The sequence below is a fragment of the Saccopteryx leptura genome, chromosome 8 (genome assembly GCF_036850995.1).
Source record: "Saccopteryx leptura isolate mSacLep1 chromosome 8, mSacLep1_pri_phased_curated, whole genome shotgun sequence".
Classification (NCBI taxonomy): domain Eukaryota; kingdom Metazoa; phylum Chordata; class Mammalia; order Chiroptera; family Emballonuridae; genus Saccopteryx; species Saccopteryx leptura.
Genome location: NC_089510.1, coordinates 37,058,297 through 37,081,383, shown reverse-complemented (window position 1 = coordinate 37,081,383; position 23,087 = coordinate 37,058,297). Strand labels below are relative to the sequence as shown.

At 40.4% G+C, this 23,087-nt stretch overlaps 1 protein-coding gene across 1 annotated transcript in view; it reads left to right on the top strand.

Moving 5' to 3' along the window:
- The window catches only part of IFT57 (intraflagellar transport 57), an 84,858-nt gene that overhangs the window by 36,956 nt on the left and 24,815 nt on the right, over window positions 1–23,087 (top strand). The window contains exon 6 of the mRNA XM_066347396.1: window positions 10,749–10,871. Coding sequence (XP_066203493.1) covers window positions 10,749–10,871 — 123 coding nt within the window. The remainder of the gene's footprint in view (window positions 1–10,748; window positions 10,872–23,087) is intronic.

Sequence of the window (23,087 nt, the reverse complement as noted above, 5' to 3'; positions counted from 1 at the left end):
GATTTATACTTTGTATGTGGGGCTTGCTCAGTTAATGTATCCACTTCCCAGGCATTAGGATATTTTGACTGAGGAATGAGGTTATGAAATAGATGTGTAAACTTGAAAGTGGAAAGAGACTATTAGCTTGAATAAGTTAATGCTTCTCTATCAAGCCTAGTATTCTCTTTTTGCATTTTCTTCATTTAGTAACTGGGCCATTTCCCCCAGGATGTTAATTATGGCCTAGGAGAGAATGAAAACTTTGGCACTGCTACATTAAAACATTGTAGAATATTGGGAATAGGAGTTAGCAAATCATTCCTGAAAGGGACCTGGTCATAAGCTGAGGGTAAATGCAGTTTATTAAAGAGCCGTGTAACAAATAGCTTATGCACCCGGGTATCTAAATGGAGTGCTTGGTCTCCATGTAACCTACTCTTAGATTATGAATCTGATTCAAAAAGGGCCACTGCTAACCCATTTGCATTTGTGAAAATTGACGAGTTTTACCCTTCCTTGAGTAAAATCTTTGACTGTGTTATGCACAGTTTGAACAATTTTTAGGCCTAAAGAAAGTGAGAATGTGGATTGCATGTTAAGGATGTCAGTGTGGAGTTACCCTCTCTGGCCTAGTTTGGGGATTCTAGACTCCACCTTCCTGTAAGGCAGCGGTTCTCAACCTGTGGGTCGCGACCCCGGTGGGGGTTGAACGACCAAAACACAGGGGTCTGCGAAAGCCATCAGGGTCGCGACCCACAGGTTGAGAACCGCTGCTGTAAGGAAGGAAAGGAGGGGTGAGAATGAGGGGATGGGGTTGGGAGCATTGGCTCAGGGATTTAACAATAGCATCCAGCTTCAATTAACTCAAACAGTGGTCTCATAAATCATACTTACTTTTAAATCAGTGACTGAAATATCTATAGTCTATTAAGAATCATACAAAACTGAAGCTCAGAGGATATTCCTCTTTGGCTCAGCCTGGCTTATGCGGGATTGGGATACAGGGGCCCATAACCTTGGCAGGAACAAATGTGTGTCGGTGCCACAAACATGCTGCAAATGTCAGAACTCACAGACCACCGGCAAAGCATACATCCTCCCACCTCCACCTCCCTAAGTCTACCCTGTTTGCTATGGAAAGTGAGCCAGTCAGAATTGGGTTTCCTAGAGCTGGGAACAAGTGATAGTTTGTGCCAGTCAGTTGCAGTTACCTGGCTCCTCCAAGTATATGCATGTTAAGGATGTCAGTGTGGAGTTAGTTACATGATAAAGAACTTTTGCCATGTAACCATGTAATAGCTCTAGGTTTCAACTGGGAGACCCAATCTCTCCTCCTACTGTCACATATATTCTTTTTTTTTTTTTTAGGAACTTTTTTTGTGTGTGTGATTAATTTTAATGGGGTGACATTGATAAATCAGGGTACATATGTTCAGAGAAAACAGCTCTAGGTTATTTTCCCATTTACTTATGCTGCATTCCCATCACCCAAAGTCCAATTGTCTTTCGTCACCTTCTAACTGGTTTTCTTTGTGCCCGTCCCCTCCCCCATCCCCCTCTTTCTCCTCCCCCCCCACCCCGTAACCCCCACACTCTACTCCAATGTCCTGAGTATCATTTTTATGTCCCACCTATGTATGGAATCATATAGTTCTTAGTTTCTTCTGATTTACTTATTTCACTCAGTATAATGTTATCAAGGTTCATCCATGTTGTTGTAAAAGATCCTATGTCATCATTTCTTATGGCTGAGTAGTATTCCATAGCATATATGTGCCAAAGCTTTTTAATCCACTCGTCCTCTGATGGACACTTGAGCTGTTTCCAGATCTTCGCTATTGTGAACAATGCTGCCATAAAAATGGGGGTGCATTTCTTCTTTTCATACAGTGCTATGGTGTTCTTGGGGTATATTCCTAACAGTGGGATAGTTGGGTCAAAAGGCAGTTCGATTTTTAATTTTTTGAGGAATCTCCATACTGTTTTCCACAGTGGCTGCACCAGTCTACATTCCCACCAGCAGTGCAGGAGGGTTCCCTTTTCTCCACATCCTCGCCAGCACTTATTCTGTGTTGTTTTGTTGATGAGCGCCATTCTGACTGGTGTGAGGTGATATCTCATTGTGGTTTTAATTTGCATTTCTCAAATGATTAGTGATGTTGAGTATTTTTTCATATGCCTATTGGCCATCTGTATGTCCTCTTTGGAGAAGTGTCTATTCATTTCTTTTGCCCATTATTGGATTGGATTGTTTGTCTTCCTGGTGTTGAGTTTTACAAGTTCTTTATAAATTTTGGTTATTAACCCCTCACAGATGCATTGTCAAATATATTCTCCCATTCTGTAGTGTGTCTTTTTATTCTGTTCTTATTGTCTTTAGCTGTGCAGAAGCTTTTTAGTTTGATATAGTCCCATTTGTTTATCCTATTATTTCACTTGCCTGTGGAGACAAATCGGCAAATACATTGCTGTGAGAAGTGTCAGAGAGCTCACTGCCTATTTTTCTTCTAAGATGCTTATGGTTTCACGGCTTACATTTAAGTCTTTTATCCATTTTGAGTATTTTTGTGAATTATGTAAGTTGGTGGTCTAGTTTCTTTTGTTGCAGGTAGCTGTCCAATTTTCCCAACACCATTTGTTGACGAGGCTGTCTTTACTCCAATGTACACTCTTACCTCCTTTGTCAAATATCAGTTGTCCATAAAGGTGTGGGTTTATTTCTGGGTTCTCAGTTCTGTTCCACTGATCTATATGCCTGTTCTTATGCCAGTACCAGGCTGTTTTGAGTACAATGGCCTTATAGTATAACTTGATATCCGGAAGTGTGATACCTCCCACTTTTTTTTTTTTTTTTTTCACTTTTCTGAAGCTGGAAACAGGGAGAGACAGTCAGACAGACTCCCACATGCGCCCAACCGGGATCCACCCGGCACGCCCACCAGGGGCAATGCTCTGCCCACCAGGGGGCGATGCTCTGCCCATCCTGGGCATCGCCATGTTGCGACCAGAGCCACTCTAGCGCCTGAGGCAGAGGCCACAGAGCCATCCCCAGCGCCCAGGCCATCTTTGCTCCAATGGAGCCTTGGCTGCGGGAGGGGAAGAGAGAGACAGAGAGGAAGGCGCGGCGGAGGGGTGGAGAAGCAAATGGGCGCTTCTCCTGTGTGCCCTGGCCGGGAATCGAACCCGGGTCCTCCGCACGCTAGGCCGACGCTCTACCGCTGAGCCAACCGGCCAGGGCGATACCTCCCACTTTTATTCTTCCTTTTCAAGATTGCTGAGGCTATTCATCTTCAGTTTTGGTTCCATATAAATTTTTGGAATATGTGTTCTATATCTTTGAAGTAAGTCATTAGTATTTTAATCAGTATTGCATTGAATTTATAAATTGCTTTGGGTAATATAGACATTTTAATGATGTTTATTCTTCCTAACCATGAGCACGGTATATGCTTCCACTTGTTTGTATCTTCCCTGATGTCTTTTAACAATGTTTTATAATTTTCCAAGTACAAGTCTTTAATCTCTCTGGTTAAATTTATTCCTAGGTACTTTATTTTTTTGATTGCAGTGGTAAAGGGGACTGATTCCTTAATTTCTCTTTCTGACAGTTCATTGTTAGTGTATAAAAATGCCTCTAATTTCTGAGTATTAATTTTATATCCTGCCACCTTGCTGAATTCATTTATCAGGTCTAGTCGTTTTTTGACTGAGACTTTAGGGTTTTCTATATACAATATCATATCATCTGCAAATAATGATAGTTTTACTTCTTCTTTTCCAATTTGGATACCTTTTATTTCTTTTTCTTGTCTGATTGCTGTGGCTAGGACTTCCAGGACTATGTTGAACAAGAATGGTGAAAGGGGCCACCCCTGCCTTGTTCCTGATCTTAAGGGGATTGCTTTTAATTTTTGCCCATTGAGTATGATGTTAGCTGTGGGTTTGTCATAGATGGTCTTTATCATGTTGAGGTATGTTCCCTGTATTCCCACTTTGCTGAGAGTTTTGATCATGAATGGGTGCTGGATTTTATCAAATGCTTTTTCTGCATCTATTGAAATTATCATGTGGTTTTTCTCCTTCCTTTTGTTTATATGGTGAATCACATTGATTGATTTGCGAATATTGTACCAGCCTTGCCTCCCAAGAATAAATCCCACTTGATCGTGGTGTATGATTTTTTTTCATATATTGCTGGATCCGGTTTGCTAATATTTTGTTGAGGATTTTAGCATCTAAATTCATCAGGGATGTTAGCCTATAATTTTCTTTCTTTGTGTTGTCTTTGCCTGGTTTTGGAATCAGAATTATGCTCGCCTCATAAAAGGAGCTTGGAAGTCTTCCTTCCTCTTGAATTTTCTGAAAGAGCTTGAGAAGGATAGGAATTAGTTCTTCTTTAAATATTCAGTAGAATTCATTTGTGAAGCCATCAGGCCCAGGACTTTTCTTTTTTGGGAGGTTTTTGATAACTGTTTCAATCTCATTTGTTGTAATTGGTCTGTTTAGGTTTTCTGATTCTTCGAGATTAATTTTTGGAAGATTATATGTTTCAAGGAATTTGTCCATTTCATCTAGGTTGTCTAGTTTTTTGGTGTACAACAGTTCTTCATAGTATATTCTTACAATATTTTTTATTTCTGTGTGTCAGTTGTTATTTCTCCACTCTCGTTTCTAATTTTATTTATTTGAGTCCTCTCTCTTTTTTTCTTAGTGAGTCTGGTTAAAGGTTCATTGATCTTGTTTACCTTTTCAAAGAACTAAGCTCCTGGTTTCATTGATCCTCTGTATTGTTTCTTTAGCCTCTATGTCATTTATTTCTGCTCTGATCTTTATTATTTCCTTCATTCTACTAGCTCTGGGCTTTACTTGCTGTTATTTTTCTAGTTCTTTTAGATGTAGAGTCAAGTTGTTTATTTGACCTTTTTCTAGCTTCTTGAGGTATGCCTGTAATGCTATGAACTTCCCTCTCAAGACTGCTTTTGCTGTGTCCCATAAGTTTTGAGTTGATGTATGCTCATTATCGTTCGTTTCTAGAAATTTTTTAATTTCTTCTTTGATCTCATTGTTTACCCATTCATTATTTAATAACGTGCTATTTAGTTTTCAAGTGTTTGAGTATTTTTCAGTTTTTCTGTTGTGGTTGATTTCTAGTTATATGCCATTGTGATCAGAGAAATTGCTTGATATGACTTCAATCTTCTTAAATTTGTTGAGACCACTTTTGTGCCCTAACATGTGGTCTATCCTTGATAAGGTACCATGAGCACTTGAAAAGAATGTATATTCTGCTGCTTTAGGGTGAAAGGTTCTGAAGATATCTATTAAATTGAGATGATCTAGTATGTCCTTTAAGTCTGCTGTTTCTTTGTTAATTTTCTTTCTTGAGGATCTATCTAGTGATGTTAGTGGTGTATTGAAGTCCCCTACTATTATAGTACTGCTGTTGATCTCGCCCTTTAAATCCATCAAAGTCTGCTTTATATATTTAGGTGCTTCTATATTAGGTGCATAGATATTTATAATGGTTATATCTTCCTGTTGGATTGCTCCCTTTATCATTATGTAGTGACCTTCTTTATCTCTTACTATATCCTTTGTTTTAAAGTCCATTTTGTCTGATATAAGTATTGCTACCCCAGCTTTTTTTCATTTCCATTTGCGTGAAATATTTTTTTCCATCCATTTATCTTCAGTCTATGTGCATCTTCTTTTTAAGGTTTATCTCTTGTAGACAGCATGTGTAAGGGTCCTGTTTTCTTATCCACGCAGCTACCCTATGTCTTCTGATCGGATCATTTAATCAATTTATATTTAAGGTTATTATTGATATGTAATTGTTTATTGCCATTTTATTCTTTAAAATTGTATTCCTCTTTTGCTATATTCTTTTTCTCCTTTGATCTGTTTACAATAGGCCCCTTAGCATTTCTTGCAGCCTTGGTTTGGTTGTAGTGAATTCCTTGAGGTTTTTTTTTTCTAGAAAGCTTTTTATTTCTCCTTCAATTTTAAATGATAGCCTTGCTGGATAAAGTAGTCTTGGTTGTAGGCTCTTGTTCTGCATTACTTTGAATATTTCCTGCCATTCCCTTCTGGCCTCAAGTGTTTCTGTTGAGAAGTCGGAAGTCATCCTTATGGGGGCTCTTTTGTAGGTGATAATCTTTTTTTCTCTAGCAGCTTTTAATATTTTCTCTTTATCACCTAGCTTTGATATTTTAATTAGGATGTGTCTTGGTGTTGATTTCTTTGGATTTCTCCTTAATGGAGTTCTCTTGTGCTTCCTGAACATGTGAGATGTTTTCCTGCTTTAATTGAGGGAAGTTTTCAGCTATGATATGCTTGAACAAAGTCTCTATCCCTTGTTCTTTCTCTTCTTCTTCAGGAACCCCTATGATGCAGATGTTATTTCTCTTCATGTTGTCACAGAGCTCTCTTAGAGTTCCATCAGACTTTTTGAGTCTCTTTTCTTTTTTCTGCTCTGCTTCTGTGCCTTTATTTATTGTGTCTTCTAACTTGCTGATTTGATTCTCAGCTTCATCCATCCTGCTTTTAAGTCCTTCCATTGTGTTCTTCATTTCTGATATTGTATTTGTCATTTCTGACTGATTCTTTTTTATTATTTCAATGCCCTTTTTTATATCTGCTATCTCTTTATTTAGGTGTTCATAATGACCATCTATTGTTGTTCTAATATCTTTGAGCATCCTTACAATCATTATTTTAAACTCTGCATCTGGTAATTTGGTTATTTCTCATTCATTCAGGTTCTTTTCTGGGGATTTCTCTTGACTTATTTGTGTTGCATTTCTCTGCCTTCTCATCTTCTCTGTGTAAAAGAAGGTCTTGGCCACTGGAGTCCACTGGGTGTGGCCTCTGTTTCCTAGGTATGGTCTGTCTGCATGCCCACCACCCCCTCTTCTGTTGCTGCCTAGGGCTTTTGGGTTTGGGCATTGCCGGTGCCTGCCCACTGGGGCTGTTGCTGTGGTTTCCACCTCTCCTTCATGGGAGTGGCTGTGATCACGTGCTCGGGTGCACAAGCCTTGGTGGCCTTGGCCTTCGCCCCGCCCCCGTGGGTGGCGTTATGCTCAGCCCTGAGGGCAGTGGTGAGCGCCTTTGCTCAGTTGCGGGCCTCTGCCTGATTCCGGGCTTTCGCCCCGCCCTTGCAGGAGGAGCCCACTCATGGGATGGCTGCAAGCCTTGGCTCCACAGGCCAGGTGGGACTGCGTGCCCACGCTCAGTAGTGGGACTCTGCCTTTCTGGGCTTTTGGCTCCACCCCCGCGGGAGGAGCCGGCTCCCAAGTCAGGCCACAAGCCTCGGTTCTGTGGGCAGGGCAAGGCTGTGCTCCTGCGCCCTTGCTCAAGGGCAGGTCTCCACCTCTTCCGGGGTTCCCGCCCTTCTTCCGCAGGCTGGATTACAGGCGACCCGCTGCTGGGCTTGACCACTTTTGCATGCCCCCTTCTCCCCAACTGGCAAGACTGAGCTCACACCTGGGCCCAGTGGTGGCCACCCGGCTTCCGCCCTTACCGACAGAACCGCACTTCCGCATCCGGGCCACCAGCCCTCGGGCGAGCCCTCAGCCATGTGCCTCCTAGATTACACTCTCTTCCTGCTACTCTGGTTCTCTCCTCTCTCCCCATCCCCCGGAGCCCCAGGTGAGTGATTGTGAGAGCGATGTTCTGCGCAGTCCCTTTAAGAAGAATCCTGGGTCTGAGAAATCAGTCTCTTTCTCACAAACAGTATCCTGTCTTGTTTCCAGCTAAATACTGTCCATACACCTCTTCTAGGCTCTGGGGCTGCAGGCTGGGGCTTTATTCCTGGGATTCAGGACCCTCCCCTCTCTACTAAACTCACTTCCCGCCATGCGAGTCTCTTCCGCCCGACTGCCGTGCGCTCCAGGGGAGCTGGGCAGCCCTCTCCGCGTTTCCGCTTTTTCTACCAGTCTGGGTGTGGCTTCTTCAGTGTTCCTTGGTTGAAGAGTCCTCTTAGTTTTGTCCAAAGTTGGTTTTTCCAGATGATAGTTCTTAAAATTAGTTTGTAATCCACTTTGGTTCTGGGAGGTGGGAGTTGGTACATCCACCTACTCCATCACTATCTTGTCTCTCTCTCTCTTCGTTCTTGTCTGTCTGCTCTTGTCTATCCTTCTGTCACATATATTCTTATATAACATCACACGTGTCTGTTTTGTGAATACAGACAGTCCCGGGATTACAAATGAGATAGGTTCTGTAGGTTTGTTCTTAAATTGAATTTGTATGTAAGTTGAAACAGATACATTTATCTATTAAATGCAACTTAGACAGATGTTTGTCTTACCATAGTATTTATTTTTGCCTGTTGTGCATATAAATACTTAAACATTTTCCAATCCAACTTTAAACAATCTTGGATGATGCAGAAGATGATGGACTTGTTGGCGAGAATGGGACTGGTGTTAGAGAGTCAGAGTTTGATTCTGCTGCTGGAGTCAGTTTCTTGAAGTAGGCCTCATGGGAAATTTGTACAGAACTTTTCTTTTTCTCATCATAAAAGACCCTGTAACACCTCAGGCCTTCAATAACTGTACTGTAAACTTTGATGAACCTCTCTGTGTCAGGATCTTGCTACACTAACTTTGTCATTTCTGCTTCAGTGAGACAAAAAGCATTAGCTAACTTTTGTACAAAATATTTTCAGTCCTGGAGTTTCTAGGTGCCTGTTTTCTTCCCTAAATGCTATCATCTGCTACTCTGATTCCACAAGGTCTTCATTGGTTAGTTCTTTGCCATGGGAGTCAAGTAGCTCTATGATATCATTTTTACTGATTGCAGTTCATTACCCATAGCCCTGTAAGTAAGTAAGGGCTATTCGTAAGTAAGTACAAGTTGTATGTAAGGTGAACGTTTGTAACTCAGGGACTTACTATACTGCTATCCCTTCCCAGGTTTGGTGCTCTTATGCTACCCTGGATTCAGTTTATCTAGATGCACATAGCATTCTAATAAGAACTCAAAATAATGCAATATTTATATATCTAAAGGAACGCTGAAATGTTTAAAATAGAATCTTCAACATCTTTTACTTAAGAGTTTCTACATTTTACTTTCTCTAAATTAATGTTTATATTTTTATATTTCTGCTTATTTAAATAGAATGTAACAGTAAATTCAGACCACATATTTTAAAATGTAAAAGCATATATTAGTTATCCATCCTCTAATTATGTAGTTAGGACAAATAGCCCCCTAAATTTCTGAACAAAAAGCAATATATGTTTTTTTTTAAGGCTTAGAGCCTATACAGGACTTGCTAATATGAGCTAGCAGGTAGGAGCTGGAGGCTTTCTTATGTCACCAGTGTCCTGAAGACTCAACTGGGAGTGAGTTCAAAGTTGTTAAAGACCTCAGGCTCCCACTAAAATACAAGTTCCAGTATAAGGTTATCCTTGTACTTAGTGTTAGGCTAGATTGGAAAGATTAATCTAATGAGCTTTCATTTAAGAAAAGTCTTAGTGACATAAATTAACATTGAGAATATAACTTTACTATGAAGTTTATATGGTGGGTAGTCTTATTTTTAAATCTTGTATTATGGAATATTTTTTAGCATACTTTAAATTAGAGAATAGGATAATAAACCGTTATGTAACATTATATGGTTTCAGTGGCTAACATTTTATCATCTGTGTTTTCTCTAAAGCGCCTCCTCCTTTATTTACTCAATAATGTTAAAGTAAATTTCAGACACCATGTCAGTTTACTTGGAAATGTTTCAGCATTTATCTCTGATTTAAGAAGCCTTTTAAAAACATAACCGTCATGACATTACCATATGTATAAAATTAATAGTTCCCTAATATCATCTAATACTCTTCCAGATTCAGATTTTCCTGATTATCTGAACGTCTTATTATGGATTGTTCAAATTAGATTCTGTATAAGGTTCATACATTGTATTTGGCTGCTTATGTCTCCTGGGTTTCTTTTTTTCTGTATTAATAAATTTTTATATTTTTCCTTACATTTTCTTGTAATTTATCAAGGTAGCTTAAGTGGAAAAAATTGCTACCCGAATTGATGCATTGGACTTTAAATTATTAACATACATTTTTTTACATTTTCAGATTTACACATACTCAGTGCTAAAATGTCAAGGGCTGAGAAAATGGGAAAGAAAAGAAAGGTTTCCTTTTTTATTCAAAAACAGGCATGAATTGGTTTTCTTACTCAACAGCAGAAATCAAATGCAGAAATTTGGCCCCCACCCTATTTGAATTCAAATAGTCTATATTAAGTCACATTTTAAAGCTATACTATAGTTCGACCTAACCAGAATATCACTTTGATTATGAATCCAAAATCTGTAAATGATAAACCCTGTGCTTCTGGATCTTATCTTTTTTGCCTTTCAGATTTCTATTGTCAGTAATACAATATTTTCTTACCAAACGTGTGTTTCTATCTCCTCTACTGTTAACAATTAACACACCTAAATGGTGTATCCTTTTGATAGTATGTCCCATTGAGTTCATTCCGATATCTCAAAAACATTGTTCTTTGTAAAAATAGTTGAATCATATATTTGCTTCTTTTTTTTAAATACTTATTTTGCTATGCTACCAAGTTGGTGTATTATTTTCTTTCAACATAGATTAGGACAGAAAAGAATTTCTTCTGCCACTATAATTTTAACACTACCATGCTTGATATAAATTGTGTAGTCCTGCTAAAATGCCTCACAATTTTACCACTTCTTTTTATAACTCAATCTTGTGATATCTTTCCTTTCTTAGGATATGAAGGAGTCTGCCAAACAAGAAGATATTTTAGAATCCACAACAGATGCTGCAGAATGGAGTCTAGAAGTGGAACGTGTACTACCACAACTGAAAGTCACGATTGGCACTGACAATAAGGTATGAAAAAGTCTATTTTGTTCAAATAGACTTTTATAAGGCAATTTCAGGCTCAAGGGTACTCCTAGTACACCAGTGATTTAAGAAGGGTGTCAGGGTTCAGTGTTCAGTGTTTTCTCTTATTAGAGATTTAATAAATTGTTGAATGAATAAATAATGTAATATGGTAAAAAACAACAACAACCCAAAATAACAACAAGGAATAGATCTTTAAAATGATTTAGAACACATCATATTTCCCTGGGATAGGAAAGTATTTTCTCAGTATCTTTTGATATATCTTTTGCGATCAGATTTTGTTTAGGTGAATAGTGAATGAAATGGACATTTCATGACTATATACTAACTGAGTAGGGCAGAAGGTGATTAAGAACTCTGCTAAATGGCAAAATAGAAGATGTCCTGGAAGCTGCCTTACATTATCTGTTAACTACATATGATTAAAAGTTAAATATTAAGAAAATACTTGAGAAATCATATGTAGTAAGATTTGGGAATTAAGCCAGACTAACTGGCCCATTTAATCAAGTTTCTGCTTTTTTTTTTACCTACAACTTGTAAGTAAGAACTTCAGAACAAGCTAATAGGTAACTAGATAATATTATTCACATTAGTATTATAATACAGTAATTTTTACAAAAGGGGCTAGAGAGACATCTAGGTAAAGAAATGAAAGGATTTTCATTCTTGAAGCCTGGAGATGAGCCCAGCATCATGCAACAAAATTCTAAGGAAGAGTGTCACTCTGAAAATGAGGTCTTACGCCCTGGCTGGTTGGCTCAGTGGATAGAGAGTGGCCAGACATATGGATGTCCAGGGTTCAATTCCTGGTCAGGGCACACAGAAGAAGTGACCATCTACTTCTCTCCCCCTCCCATCCCCTTATCTCTCCCTCACCACCCCCTTCTCTCCTTCTTCCCCTCCCGCAGCCAGTGAATTGGTTCCAGAATTACCCTGGGCACTGACGATAGCTAGGTTGGTCTGATTGTCAGCCTCAGATGCTAAGAATAGCTCAGTTGATTCAAGCATCGACCCCAGACAGAGGTGGCTGGGTGGATCCTGGTTGAGGAGCATGTGGGAATCTGTCTCACCATCTCTCAGCCTTTCGCTAAAGAGAGAGAGAGAGAGAGAAAGAAAACTAAAGAATTAGAAATAGAATCCTTATAAAAAATTTTGAAAATTTTGACTTTCATTTAGAAAAAAACTGAGGTACTGTTAGAAGCCCTACAAAGATTGCTGTTTTCAGAGTGCCTTGGAAGCTAATTTATTCTTAGAATGTCTATAGATTTGGGCTTATAGAACTGTATACTAGAGAAAGTCAGAAGTAAGTAGCCTAGGCTCCTAGGGCAGTCTGGAGCAAGATACAGATGGATACAGAGGGGTTACTAGACTGAACAATTGTGGAGCAAGCTTTATCTAAGGTAAGTGGGCAAATCCTACAGCCTGTCTATATTTATTTAGTCATTATGGAGGATAGCTATTATTTGACTACATTGCGGGTAAATTCATTGTTTTCATATCTCTTATGTATAAATTCATATTATTAAGACTTCCTTCACTGCTTGACCTGTGGTGGCACAGTGGATGAGGTGTTGACCTGAAATGCTGAGGTTGCTGATTCAAATCTCTGGGTTTGCCCCGTCAAGGCACATATGAGAAGCAACTATGGCTGGTGCTTCCTGCTCCTCCTTTCCCCCACATTTCTTTCTCTGCTGTCTCTAAAATCAATAAATTAAATCTTAAAAAAAAAAAAAAGGAATTTATTTACTGATTAGATCTCTGCTGAAAGTCAAAATTTGAAAAAAAATATTTTTTTAATAATTCTATTTCTGATTTGTTAGGTTTTTAAATTTTTTTTTTTAAGTGAGGGGAGGAGAGATTATGGGGCTGGTGCTCAAATCAACTGAGCTATTTTTAGTGCCTGAGTCTGACATCCTTGGGCAAACCAGTGCCCAGGCGACGCTGGAACCAATCGAGCCACTGGCTGTGGGAGGAGAAGAGGGAGAGAAGGGGAGAGAGAGGGGAAAGAAGCAGATGGTCGCTTCTATTGTGTGCCTTGACTAGGAATCGAACCTGAGACTTCCACATGCTGGGCTGACGCTCTGTCCACTGAGACAACAGGCCAGGGCCAACTGATTCTTTACTTTTGTCAGAACAGAGTCTCTTCATAAAATTAAAAATCACTAGTATTGTAGGCCCTGGTCAGTTGGCTCAGTGGTAGAGTGTCCGCCTGGTGTGTGGAAGTCCCAGGTTTGATTCCCGGTCAGGACACATGAGAGAAATGACCATCTGCTTTTCCACTCCTCCCCCCTCATCTCCTCCCACAGCCATGACTTGAATGGTTTGAGCAAATTGGCTCGGGGCAGTGAGGATGGCTTTATGGCCTTGCCTCAGGTGCTAAAACAGTTGGTTGCCCGAGCAATGGAGCAGTGGCCCCAGGTGGACAGAGCAGATTATCTCCTAGTAGGGGGCTTGCTGGGTAGATCCCGTTGGGGTGCATATGGGAGTCTGTCTGCTTCCCTGCCTCTCACTTAATAAAAAAAATATTATGAAAATATAAAACAATCACTTGAATACAAAAAAAAATCACTAGTATTGTGAATCTATTGTAGTTAGAATGACATGTTAAAATAATTGTATGGTTGGGAACTCTCAAGTACATATTAATCCCACAAGGAAGCAAGTTTAATTTGTTTACTTTAAAGCTATGTAAACTCTTGAAATCAAACATCTCATTTAGAACCTAATAGGATCACAAGAGAGTTTTTTTTGGGTTTTTTTAAGTAAACACTGTCATTGATTTCCACATACTAGAATTAACTAGATAAAGAAAGAATATAAATGTAACTGCCAACATGTACATTTTTACAAAACTAAGTGCAGGACAAATTCTATTACAAGCCAGTATAACAGTAATTAAAACTGAGGGTTCGTAGAGAATCAGTGTTCTGCTTTGGGAAAGAACTGACCAGTTGAAAGGTAGACTCTCAGTCTCATGCCATACATTACCAACCTTGATCTTATGAGAGTTACTGTGCCAAATTAATTACACAGTCAACCTGTATAGGCAACATTCCAAAATGTCAGATAAAGTTTTTGGTATTTTTTTTAGCATTTTTTTAGAATATGTGAATATCACTTTGAATTTAGATTTTTGTGAGAAAATATACTGATCTAAAGTCATATATGGCCCTAGCCAGTTGGCTTAGTCATAGAACTTCAGCCTGGTTATGGATGTCCCAAGTTCGATTTCCGGCCAGGGCACACAGGAGAAGTGACCATTTGCTTCTGCACCCCTTCTGCTCCCCCCTCTCTTTCTTCGTCTCTTCTTCTCCCACAGCCATCGCTTGATTGGTTCAAACACATTGGCCTCAGGCTCTGAGAATGGCTTTGTGGAGCCTCTGCCTCAGGTGCTAAAAATAGCTCATTTGTGAGCATGGCCCCAAGTGGGCAGAGCATTGGTTGCAGATGGGGGTTACCAGCTGGGGTGCATGTGAGAGTCTGGCTATCTCCCCTCCTCTCACTTGGAAAAGAAGAATAAATGAATAAATAAAGTCATATTTAATTGCTTTTTCAGAAATTCTCTAGATCATTTGATCTTTGTGTCCAGTATTTTACAAACTTTTCCTTTATCTAAGTATTTCAGATGTAGCAAATGGGAAATACAACTGTAGGGTCAACTCTTTATTTGGCTTCCATAAGAAAAAGAAAATTATATATTAGTTTGAGAAAATAAGGTACTACTGAGTAGAGAAATGTTTTCTATGTCTCAGAAATAAAAAAGAATCTGGTTATATATGAGTTTTCTTATGGATTCATTATCCTCCATCAGAGGTTGACCCTAGTACCATTCTTCCCTTTGTTCCTCAAATCCTGACTCTACTAAAACCAAGCCCTCTCCTTTCTTATGGCCCAAACAGTAACTTTTCACATGAAACATTTAGGCATTTAGAGATTTCAACTTTGTGTTTGAGAGGGGGAAAGGAATAATTTCAGATCAGTATGTTTTACTAATCACTGTTAGCTAGATTTTTAAGAAGCACACTGTAGATATGTCAAAGGAAAGTGATAAAAGGCCTCCATTATTTATATCCATTATAAATTTATTTTAAATGGCCTTGTGTTATTAGTAAATAAGCCTCATATTTATTTGGCACTAAATTAGATGTTTGCTTTTTTTCTCACAAGTTCAGTTTATTTCTTTATGCTTCCTAGCAGAGAATTACAAAAAAGTAAACCTACTTTTCAATTCTTTTTGTATGTATATTGTATAACATGTATGCTTTGATGAGACCCTGTCATATACCAATATGTTATTTTGTATATTCTCCATAGGTTGCAGTCAGGTTTTTACTTATTGCACCCTAGCTTGCCCCTCTTTCTGGCACCACTCCTTACTATTGCCAGTTCTCAAGGAATGTAAACAAATTTTAGTATTAGCCTAAACAAAATACAATTAGGAAAATGAATATGTTGCCAAAAATACAAAGAATATATTCCACAATGGAGATAAAAGATGTTTGTCATACATTAGTTCAAATGGATTATATTAGTAGTTCCCTTTTTAGAACTGGTTATAGAGAATGCTTCTGTGATTACTGGTACTTGGAGAGAAGTTATATACCCAGAGACTAACTCAGAGATGCCCCAACTAGGAATTATGTGGCTAATTATACAGTAAGAAATTTTGCCATGAGAGTCAATAAATTAGCCAAATCCTAGGTCATTCCACTGTAGTTAATGCCTCAGTTATGACCGAGTGAGCAAGGCTCAGGAATTAATTTCTTAGAAGGGCAGTCCTAAACCAGAGTGTGGACGTTGGCACCACCTAGTGAAATCATCTACAAGATCGCTGGGTCAAAAGGCAGATCCATTTCCTTTTGAGAAAACTCTATACTGTTTTCCACAGTGGCTGCACCAGTCTGCATTCCCACCAGCAGTGCAGGGGGGTTCCCTTTTCGCCACACCCGCCCCCAACACTTATTTTGTGTTGATTTGTTAATGAAAGCCATTCTGGCAGGTGTGGGATGGTATCTCATTGTGGCTTTTAATATGAATCTCTGATGATTGGTGACATTGACCATCTTTTCATATGCCTGTTGGCCATCTGTCTGTTCTCTTTAGAAAAATGTCTATTCAGGTCCTTTGTCCATTTTTTAACTGGATTGTTTGTCTTCTTGGTGTTGAGTTTATAAGCTTTCTATAAATTTTGGATATTAACATCTTATCAAATCTATCAAAGAATATGTTGTCCCATTCATTGAGTGTCTTTTCATTTTGTTGATGGCTTCTTTGCTGTGAAGAAGCTTTTTAGTTTGATGTAGTTCCATTTCTTTATTTTTCTCTTTGTTTTGCTTGCCTGAGAAGATATATTTGAAATAATATTGCTATGAGAGATGTCTGAGATTCCAAAATTCTGCTGCCTATGTTTTTTTAATAGGCTTTATATGGTTTTGCAATTTACATTTAAGTCTTTTATCCATTTTGAGTTTATTCTTGTGTATGGTGTAAGAAGGTGGTCTAGTTTCATTTTTTTTAATTCATTTTTTAAATTTTTATTATTTATTTATTTATTTTTACAGGGACAGAGAGAGAGAGTCAGAGAGAGGGATAGAAAGGGACAGACAGGAACGGAGAGAGATGAGAAGCATCAATCATCAGTTTTTCATTTTGCAATACCCTAGTTGTTCATTGATTGTTTTCTCATATGTGCCTTGACCACGGGCCTTCAACAGACTGAGTAACCCCTTGCTCGAGCCAGCGACCTTGGGTCCAAGCTGGTGAGCTTTTTTTTTGTTGTTGTTGTTGTTCAAGGCAGATGAGCCCACACTCAAGCTGGCGACCTCGGGGTCTCGAACCTGGGTCTTTCCACATCCCAGTCCGACACTCTATCCACTGCACCACTGCCTGGTCAGGCTAGTTTCATTTTTGTGTGTATCTCTTCAATTTTTTCAACACTCTTTAATAGACTGTCTCTACTCCATTGTATATTGTACTAGCCTTGCACCCCTGGAATAAATTCCACTTGATCATGATGTATGACCTTTTTCATGTAATACTGGATTCAGTTTGCTCATATTTTGTTGAAAATTTTAGCATCTATATTCATTAGGGATATTGGCCTCTTTTTTTTCTTTGTAGTATTTTTATCAAGTTTTGGAATTAGTATAATGTTTGCACTGTAAAATGAACTTGGAAGTCTTCCCTATTGAATTTTTTGGAATAGTTTGAGAAGGATAGGTATTAGTTTTTCTTTGAATGTTTGGTAAAATTTGCCTGTGAAGCCATCCAGTCCAGGACTTCTGTTTGCTGGGAGTTTATTATTTTTTTTTATTCTTATTTTTTTATGACAGAGACAGAGACAGAGAGAGGGACAGACAGGGACAGACAGATAGGAAGGGAGAGAGATGAAAAGCATCAGTTCTTCATTGTGGCACCTTCATTGTACATTGATTGTTTTCTTATATGTGCCTTGACCAGCGGGCTCCAGCAGAGTGAGTGACCCCTTGCTCAAGCCAGCAACCTTGGGCTTCAAGCCAGAGGCCATGAGGTCATGTCTATGATTCCACATTCAAGCCAGTGACCCCACGCTCAAGCTGGTGAGCCTGCGCTCAAGCTGGATGATCTCTCACTCAAGCTGTGATGTCCTCGTAGTTTTGAACCTGGGTCCTCTGCATCCCACACCAATGCTCTATCTACTGTGCTACTGTCTGATCAGAAATCTCTTGATTTCTGTTTTCCTTTCTTCTTATAGCAGGCCCTTCAACATTTCCTGCAATGCTGGTTTAGTAGTAATGAAGTAATGAACTCCTTAAGCTTTTTTTTTTTTTTTTTTTTTTTGTTCTGGGCAGCATTTTATTTCTCCTTCAATTTTAAATGATAACCTTCTTGAATAGAGTCGTCTTGGTTGTAGGTCTTTGCTTTTCATCACTTTGAATATTTCCTGTCAGTCCCTTCTGCCTGAAGTATTTCTTTTGAGAAGACAGTTGTCAACATTATGGGGACTTGTTTTTAGGTAGTTAATTGCTTTTTTCTTGCAGCTTTTAAGATTCTTTCTTTGTCTTTAGTCTTTGACATTTTAATTATGAAGTGTCTTGGTGTGGGCCTTTTTGGGTTCATCTTGATTGGGACTATCTGTACTTCCTGAACTTGTGTGATGTTTTCCTTCACCAGGTTATGGATTTTTCAGCTATTATTTCTTCAAACAGGTTCTCTATCTCTTGTTTACTCTCTTCTCCTTCACGTACCCCTCTAATGCGGATATTGTTTTGCTTTATGTTGTCCCAGAGTTCTCTTAGACTTTCATCAGCTTTCTTAATTCTCTTTTCTTTTTGCTGCTCTGCTTGGGTGCTTACTGTTACCTTGTTCTCTAAGTCGCTGATTCGACCCTCTGCTTCATCTATCCTGTTATTGATTTCTTCTAGTGTAGTGGTCGGCAAACTCATTAGTCAACAGAGCCAAATATCAACAGTACAATGATTGAAATTTCTTTTGAGAGCCAAATTTTTTAAACTTAAACTATATAGGTAGGTACATTCCTTATCGAGGTAGTGTCCACACGTGGTATTTTCTGGAAGAGCCACACTCAAGGGGCCAAGGAGCTGCACATAGCTCATAAGCTGCAGTTTGTCAACCAGGGTTTTAGTGTGTTCTTCATTTCAGATATTGTATTCATCATTTCTGACTGGTTCTTTTTCATGGTTTCTATGTCCTTTTTAATGCTTACTCTTTCTTTGTTTAAGTTATCACTGAGATCATTCATTCTTGAGCACCCTAATAACCATATTTTTAAACTCTGCATATGGTAGTTTTGTTGCTTACATTTCATTTAATTCTTTTTCTGATGATTTCTCTTGTTGATTCATTTGAGGCATATTTTTTTGTCTTCCCATTTTGTCTGTGTATTAGGAAGCTCTGCTATGACTTTCAAATTTGTTATGTCTTTATGATGAAGGTGTCTGTAGGGCCAGTGGCCACCACCGTCATTCTCATTGGATTCGGGCAGATGGTAAAGAAACATTGGAGCCAAAGAATGGTGGGCCATTCCTTTATTAAAGTGCCAATGAGCAAACACACAGGGAAAACACTTCTCTCCAGTTCAACAACCAGGAAAATTTTCTCCAGTTTCTCCTAGAATGAAAGTCCCCACCAGTCTCAGCAGAGCTCGCAAAGCCCCTCACCTCTGGTTCCCCATCTGCACACCTTCTCCTTTCCTGCCAACATGGCTTCTTCTTCAGCACTCTGCATTCTGTCTGCTGTCATTCGGCAAACATGGCTTCTTTCTGTCTCTTCTCCTTCTCTCTCTTTTCAAAACTTTCTGGTGAGAAAACCTCTCCTCCAGCAAAAATGAGCAAAACAATGGCCTTTCCCAAGCAGGAAGGTAATTTGCAATTTCACAGACCATGTATTCCTGGCGCTGCCCAGCCCCCAATGCAAACTATAAGTGAGCAAACATAAAAATTGTATTTTACAAACTTACTTGACCAACAGTGTCTTGTTGGGCTCAGTGGTACATACCTCAGGATCACTTGAGCTCCTTGCTCTAGGAATGTTTCTTTAGGCTTATATTTATGCTTCTGTTGTGTATGAGTCTTGAATACTATTGACCCTTTCATGGGTGGAGTTAACTCTTCAGGCTGGCTGGCTCTCAGGGTCAACGTTGATCACTGTGTATGAGATGCTGTACACTGGTTGCCCCCTGAGGTGGAATTATTCCCAGCAGGGTCTTGTAGCGGCTAGACTCCTCCTTTACATGTGCCCCTTTCGTGGCTAGTTGGATCTAGCTGTGGTCTGAAACCCACCACTAGTTGTGTTGGTTCTGGGTCCACTTTGGCAGGGTTCAAGAATGGGTCACGTCATACATTTTTTGTAACCAACCATGGACAACTTGTGTGGAGTTACCACTCTGTTCACTGTTTGTGGCAGCATCTACTGTGCCTGGGTATGTGTGGGAGGAGTGGCCAATCTGTGTACTAGAGTCAACTTTCTCCCACTTAGAGCTGAGGACGGCTCTGTGGAAGGGCTCAAGCTCCTTGAGGTCTGCCTTCACCTGCCAGCTGCTTCACCTTCCCTTGGGGTAGCCTTGTCTTCCCACAGAGCCATCTGCAGAAAGCCTCTAAGTGGGCCCAGACCAGCCTCGCCCCACAATCTCTTCTACAAGTTGCAGGCTTAGTAGGGCAGGGCATCCAGGGTCGGGAGGACAGGGATAGTTGGTCCCCTACTTGGGGTTCACTTGGTCAGGCACTCAGTGAAGGGGAAGTGGCTCTTACTGCAGAGGCAAATCCGTCAGTCACTGCCAGAGACTCCGACTCTTTCCCCAGGAGGGGTAAGCGGCAGGTTCAGTTAGGTGGGGCTGCAGTTCCCGCTGTAGCAGTACTTTCAGCTGAAGAGCCACTGGTCTCGGGGGCAGGTTGAGAGAGTCTCCCTCTGGGCTGGCGGTGGCCTAGCCTACAGGAGGGGCTAAGCCCGTTGTCTGCATCCTTGACAATCCTCTTCAAGGAACTCACACTTTGCATGTCTGCGCTGTAAGCCTCTCTCTCTTGCCCCTGTGGAACTGAGCCAAACAGGGTGGAGAATCCAAAACTTGGCAGGGCTGATCCAAACAGCTTCCCTTAGGAGGTGGTGCCTGCAAGCCTGTAGAAGGGGGTCGGGCACTTTCCCCCCTTCCTTCCTGGGGTATCTCGGGCTGAGCTTGCAGGGGAGGCAGGAGTTGCCCCCCCCACCCCCCGCCACTCACGAGAAATATGCATGCACCCCACACCTGCCTGTGCTGCTCCCCACGAGAAATATGCATGCACCCCACACCTGCCTGTGCGGCTCCCCACAAGAAATATGCATGCACCCCACACCTGCCTGTGCGGCTCCCAGACCAGAGCTTCCCTGGGCAGCTGTGGCTCTGCGCAGCACTCTGCTCTCCCAGTGCTTGGTGCTTGAGGTCGGGTCCTAAAGTCCTTGCTCTCTTGCAGCGTTCTGCTCTCCCCGCACGCCGTGCTGTCTTTCCAAGGCCCTGCCAACACTCAGTTCCCCGTTGGGGATGGTGCCCGCAGCCTGTAGAAGGCGGCTTGGATCTCTTCCCCTTCCCGGGGTAGCGGCTGTGCTCACTCATGAGGTGGGAGTCAGGTCCCCGTGGTGCCTCCCCACACCGTAGCTCCGGCCTGTCTGGTTCCCAGACAGAAACTTCTCTGTAGACAGCTCTGTGCTGGAGGGGGAAGCTGGCCCTCTTTCCCAGGCCACACAATTTAGTCGCTGTCTGGGTCTCTACCAAAAAACTCCCCGGAAAAAGGACTGAGCACAGCCGAGCGGCCCTCGAGCTGGGATCAGCTCTGCACTCCCCCCGCTGGGTCCGAGGCAGGGCTGGATCCCCGGCAGGGAGAGTGCCAGTAACTGGGGAAGTGGCATCTGCGCTGGAAAGTGGCATCTGCGCTCGGATTTTCACCACCAGGCACTGTGTGGGCTCCTCTCCCGTCTCTGTTGTTCTGGGTTGGGGATGCCTGTGTGGGTTGACACCCTACTCTCCTGGGCAGAGGGAGCTCCGTGGCCATGATATCCTTTTAGCTTTCAGCCAGTGCATGTTGGGGCAGCCCTTTCCATACCTCTGCCCTCCTTCCCTGTCTTTCTGTGGCTTCTTCTGTACATTCTTGATTATAATATTTCAATTCAGCTCACCTTCAGTTGGCAAGTCAGGTTGATTGCTCTGTATTTTAGCTGTAAATTTGGTTTGGGGGCAGAAGCCGGGGAGTGTAGCATTCACCTACTCTGCAGTCATTTTTGAATCTATTGTATATATATTAATTCATTTAATCCTCCCACTACCCTGTGAGATGCAGGTACCTTTTACTACAGATGAAGAAAATGAAACACAAGAAAAGTTAAGTAACTTGCCTTTGCCTAGTAAGTGACAGATATGATACTTGAACCTAGAACCTGGTTCTTACTACCTATTCGATTAGCAACAAGATAGCATACTAATTAAAAGCAGAAATTCTGAATCCAGTTTTCTTGACTACAAATCCTGGCTCTGACTCTTATGAGCTGTTGGACTCAACCACTCTGTGCCTCAGTTCCCTCATCTATAAAATGGAGTTCATTATAAAACATACCTCTAAAAAGTTATCAAATTGATTAAATGAATTAACATAGCTAAAGGACTTAGAATGGTGTCTTGAGAATTACTTAAAATATTTTGACCACTATTTCTGTGTGCTTTTATCTATCATATATTTAGTTGAGATTATACACCTTTTTATTAACATGATATAACATCATGGGCATTTCTACACATTCTTAAAAATTATAAACTGTAACTTTTTAGATGGTTGTCTGTAGTGCTGACAGGTTACCATCAATCTTCAGCTGCGTGCCAGGTAGCAGAGATGGCTTGGCCAAGTTCAGCGGGTTGGGGTCAAAAGAGAAGGTCCAGCGTCTGGGTGGAGGAACGACAGGACTGAGTCATGCAAGATCTGAGGCTTAGAATATAGGCAAGCATAAGAACCATAAGATCTGAGAACACAGACCAGTGGCAAGTAACAGAGTCTCCCAATGAGTCATTTTAGAGAAATAAGTGGTTGTTGAAGGTAGAAATCCAGTTGAAAGGCAAAAAAAACATGGAAAGCAGGAGGCAGAAATGAAGATTAAAAGAAAATTATTTTTAGAAATCTTGTGTGATTATTCATCACTGCAAGAGTGTATAGTCAGATCTGACTATAGGTTGTAGCTGCTGTTACCTTTTTCACCTGTGTGAGGGGCTCTTCTCTGGGATATTTTATGACAGTTATTGAAGGATAATATTTTCCTACTTGATTGAAGTATTCTTAACTCTAAAATAGTATTTGTTAACTTTTAAGTGAATTAATATGGTAGTTGCTAAGTCAGTAGTAGCATGATAGTTTAAAATAAAAATAGTTGAGACCGAGCTGCCAAAGAATTCCACAACATATTATTCTGGGGCAATAGAAAATGTGGATGTATATTTATGTATATTTTGCTTTTTGGATTTTTGATTAGTTTTGAATCAATAAATACTTAATGCTGTTTCTTGAGGAAAATTATTCTCTCTTTGAGTTTTCTTTTAACTATTGAAAAAGAAGTCTTTATTTGACTTTGTGGAAATAAATAGAGACTACCTAAATGAGAACAAGTCAGGGTATTTATTCAGAGCTTGCTGTATAGCAAGGGAGCCAGCCACTGCCACTTAGATTTAGCAGACTCAAAGGCAGG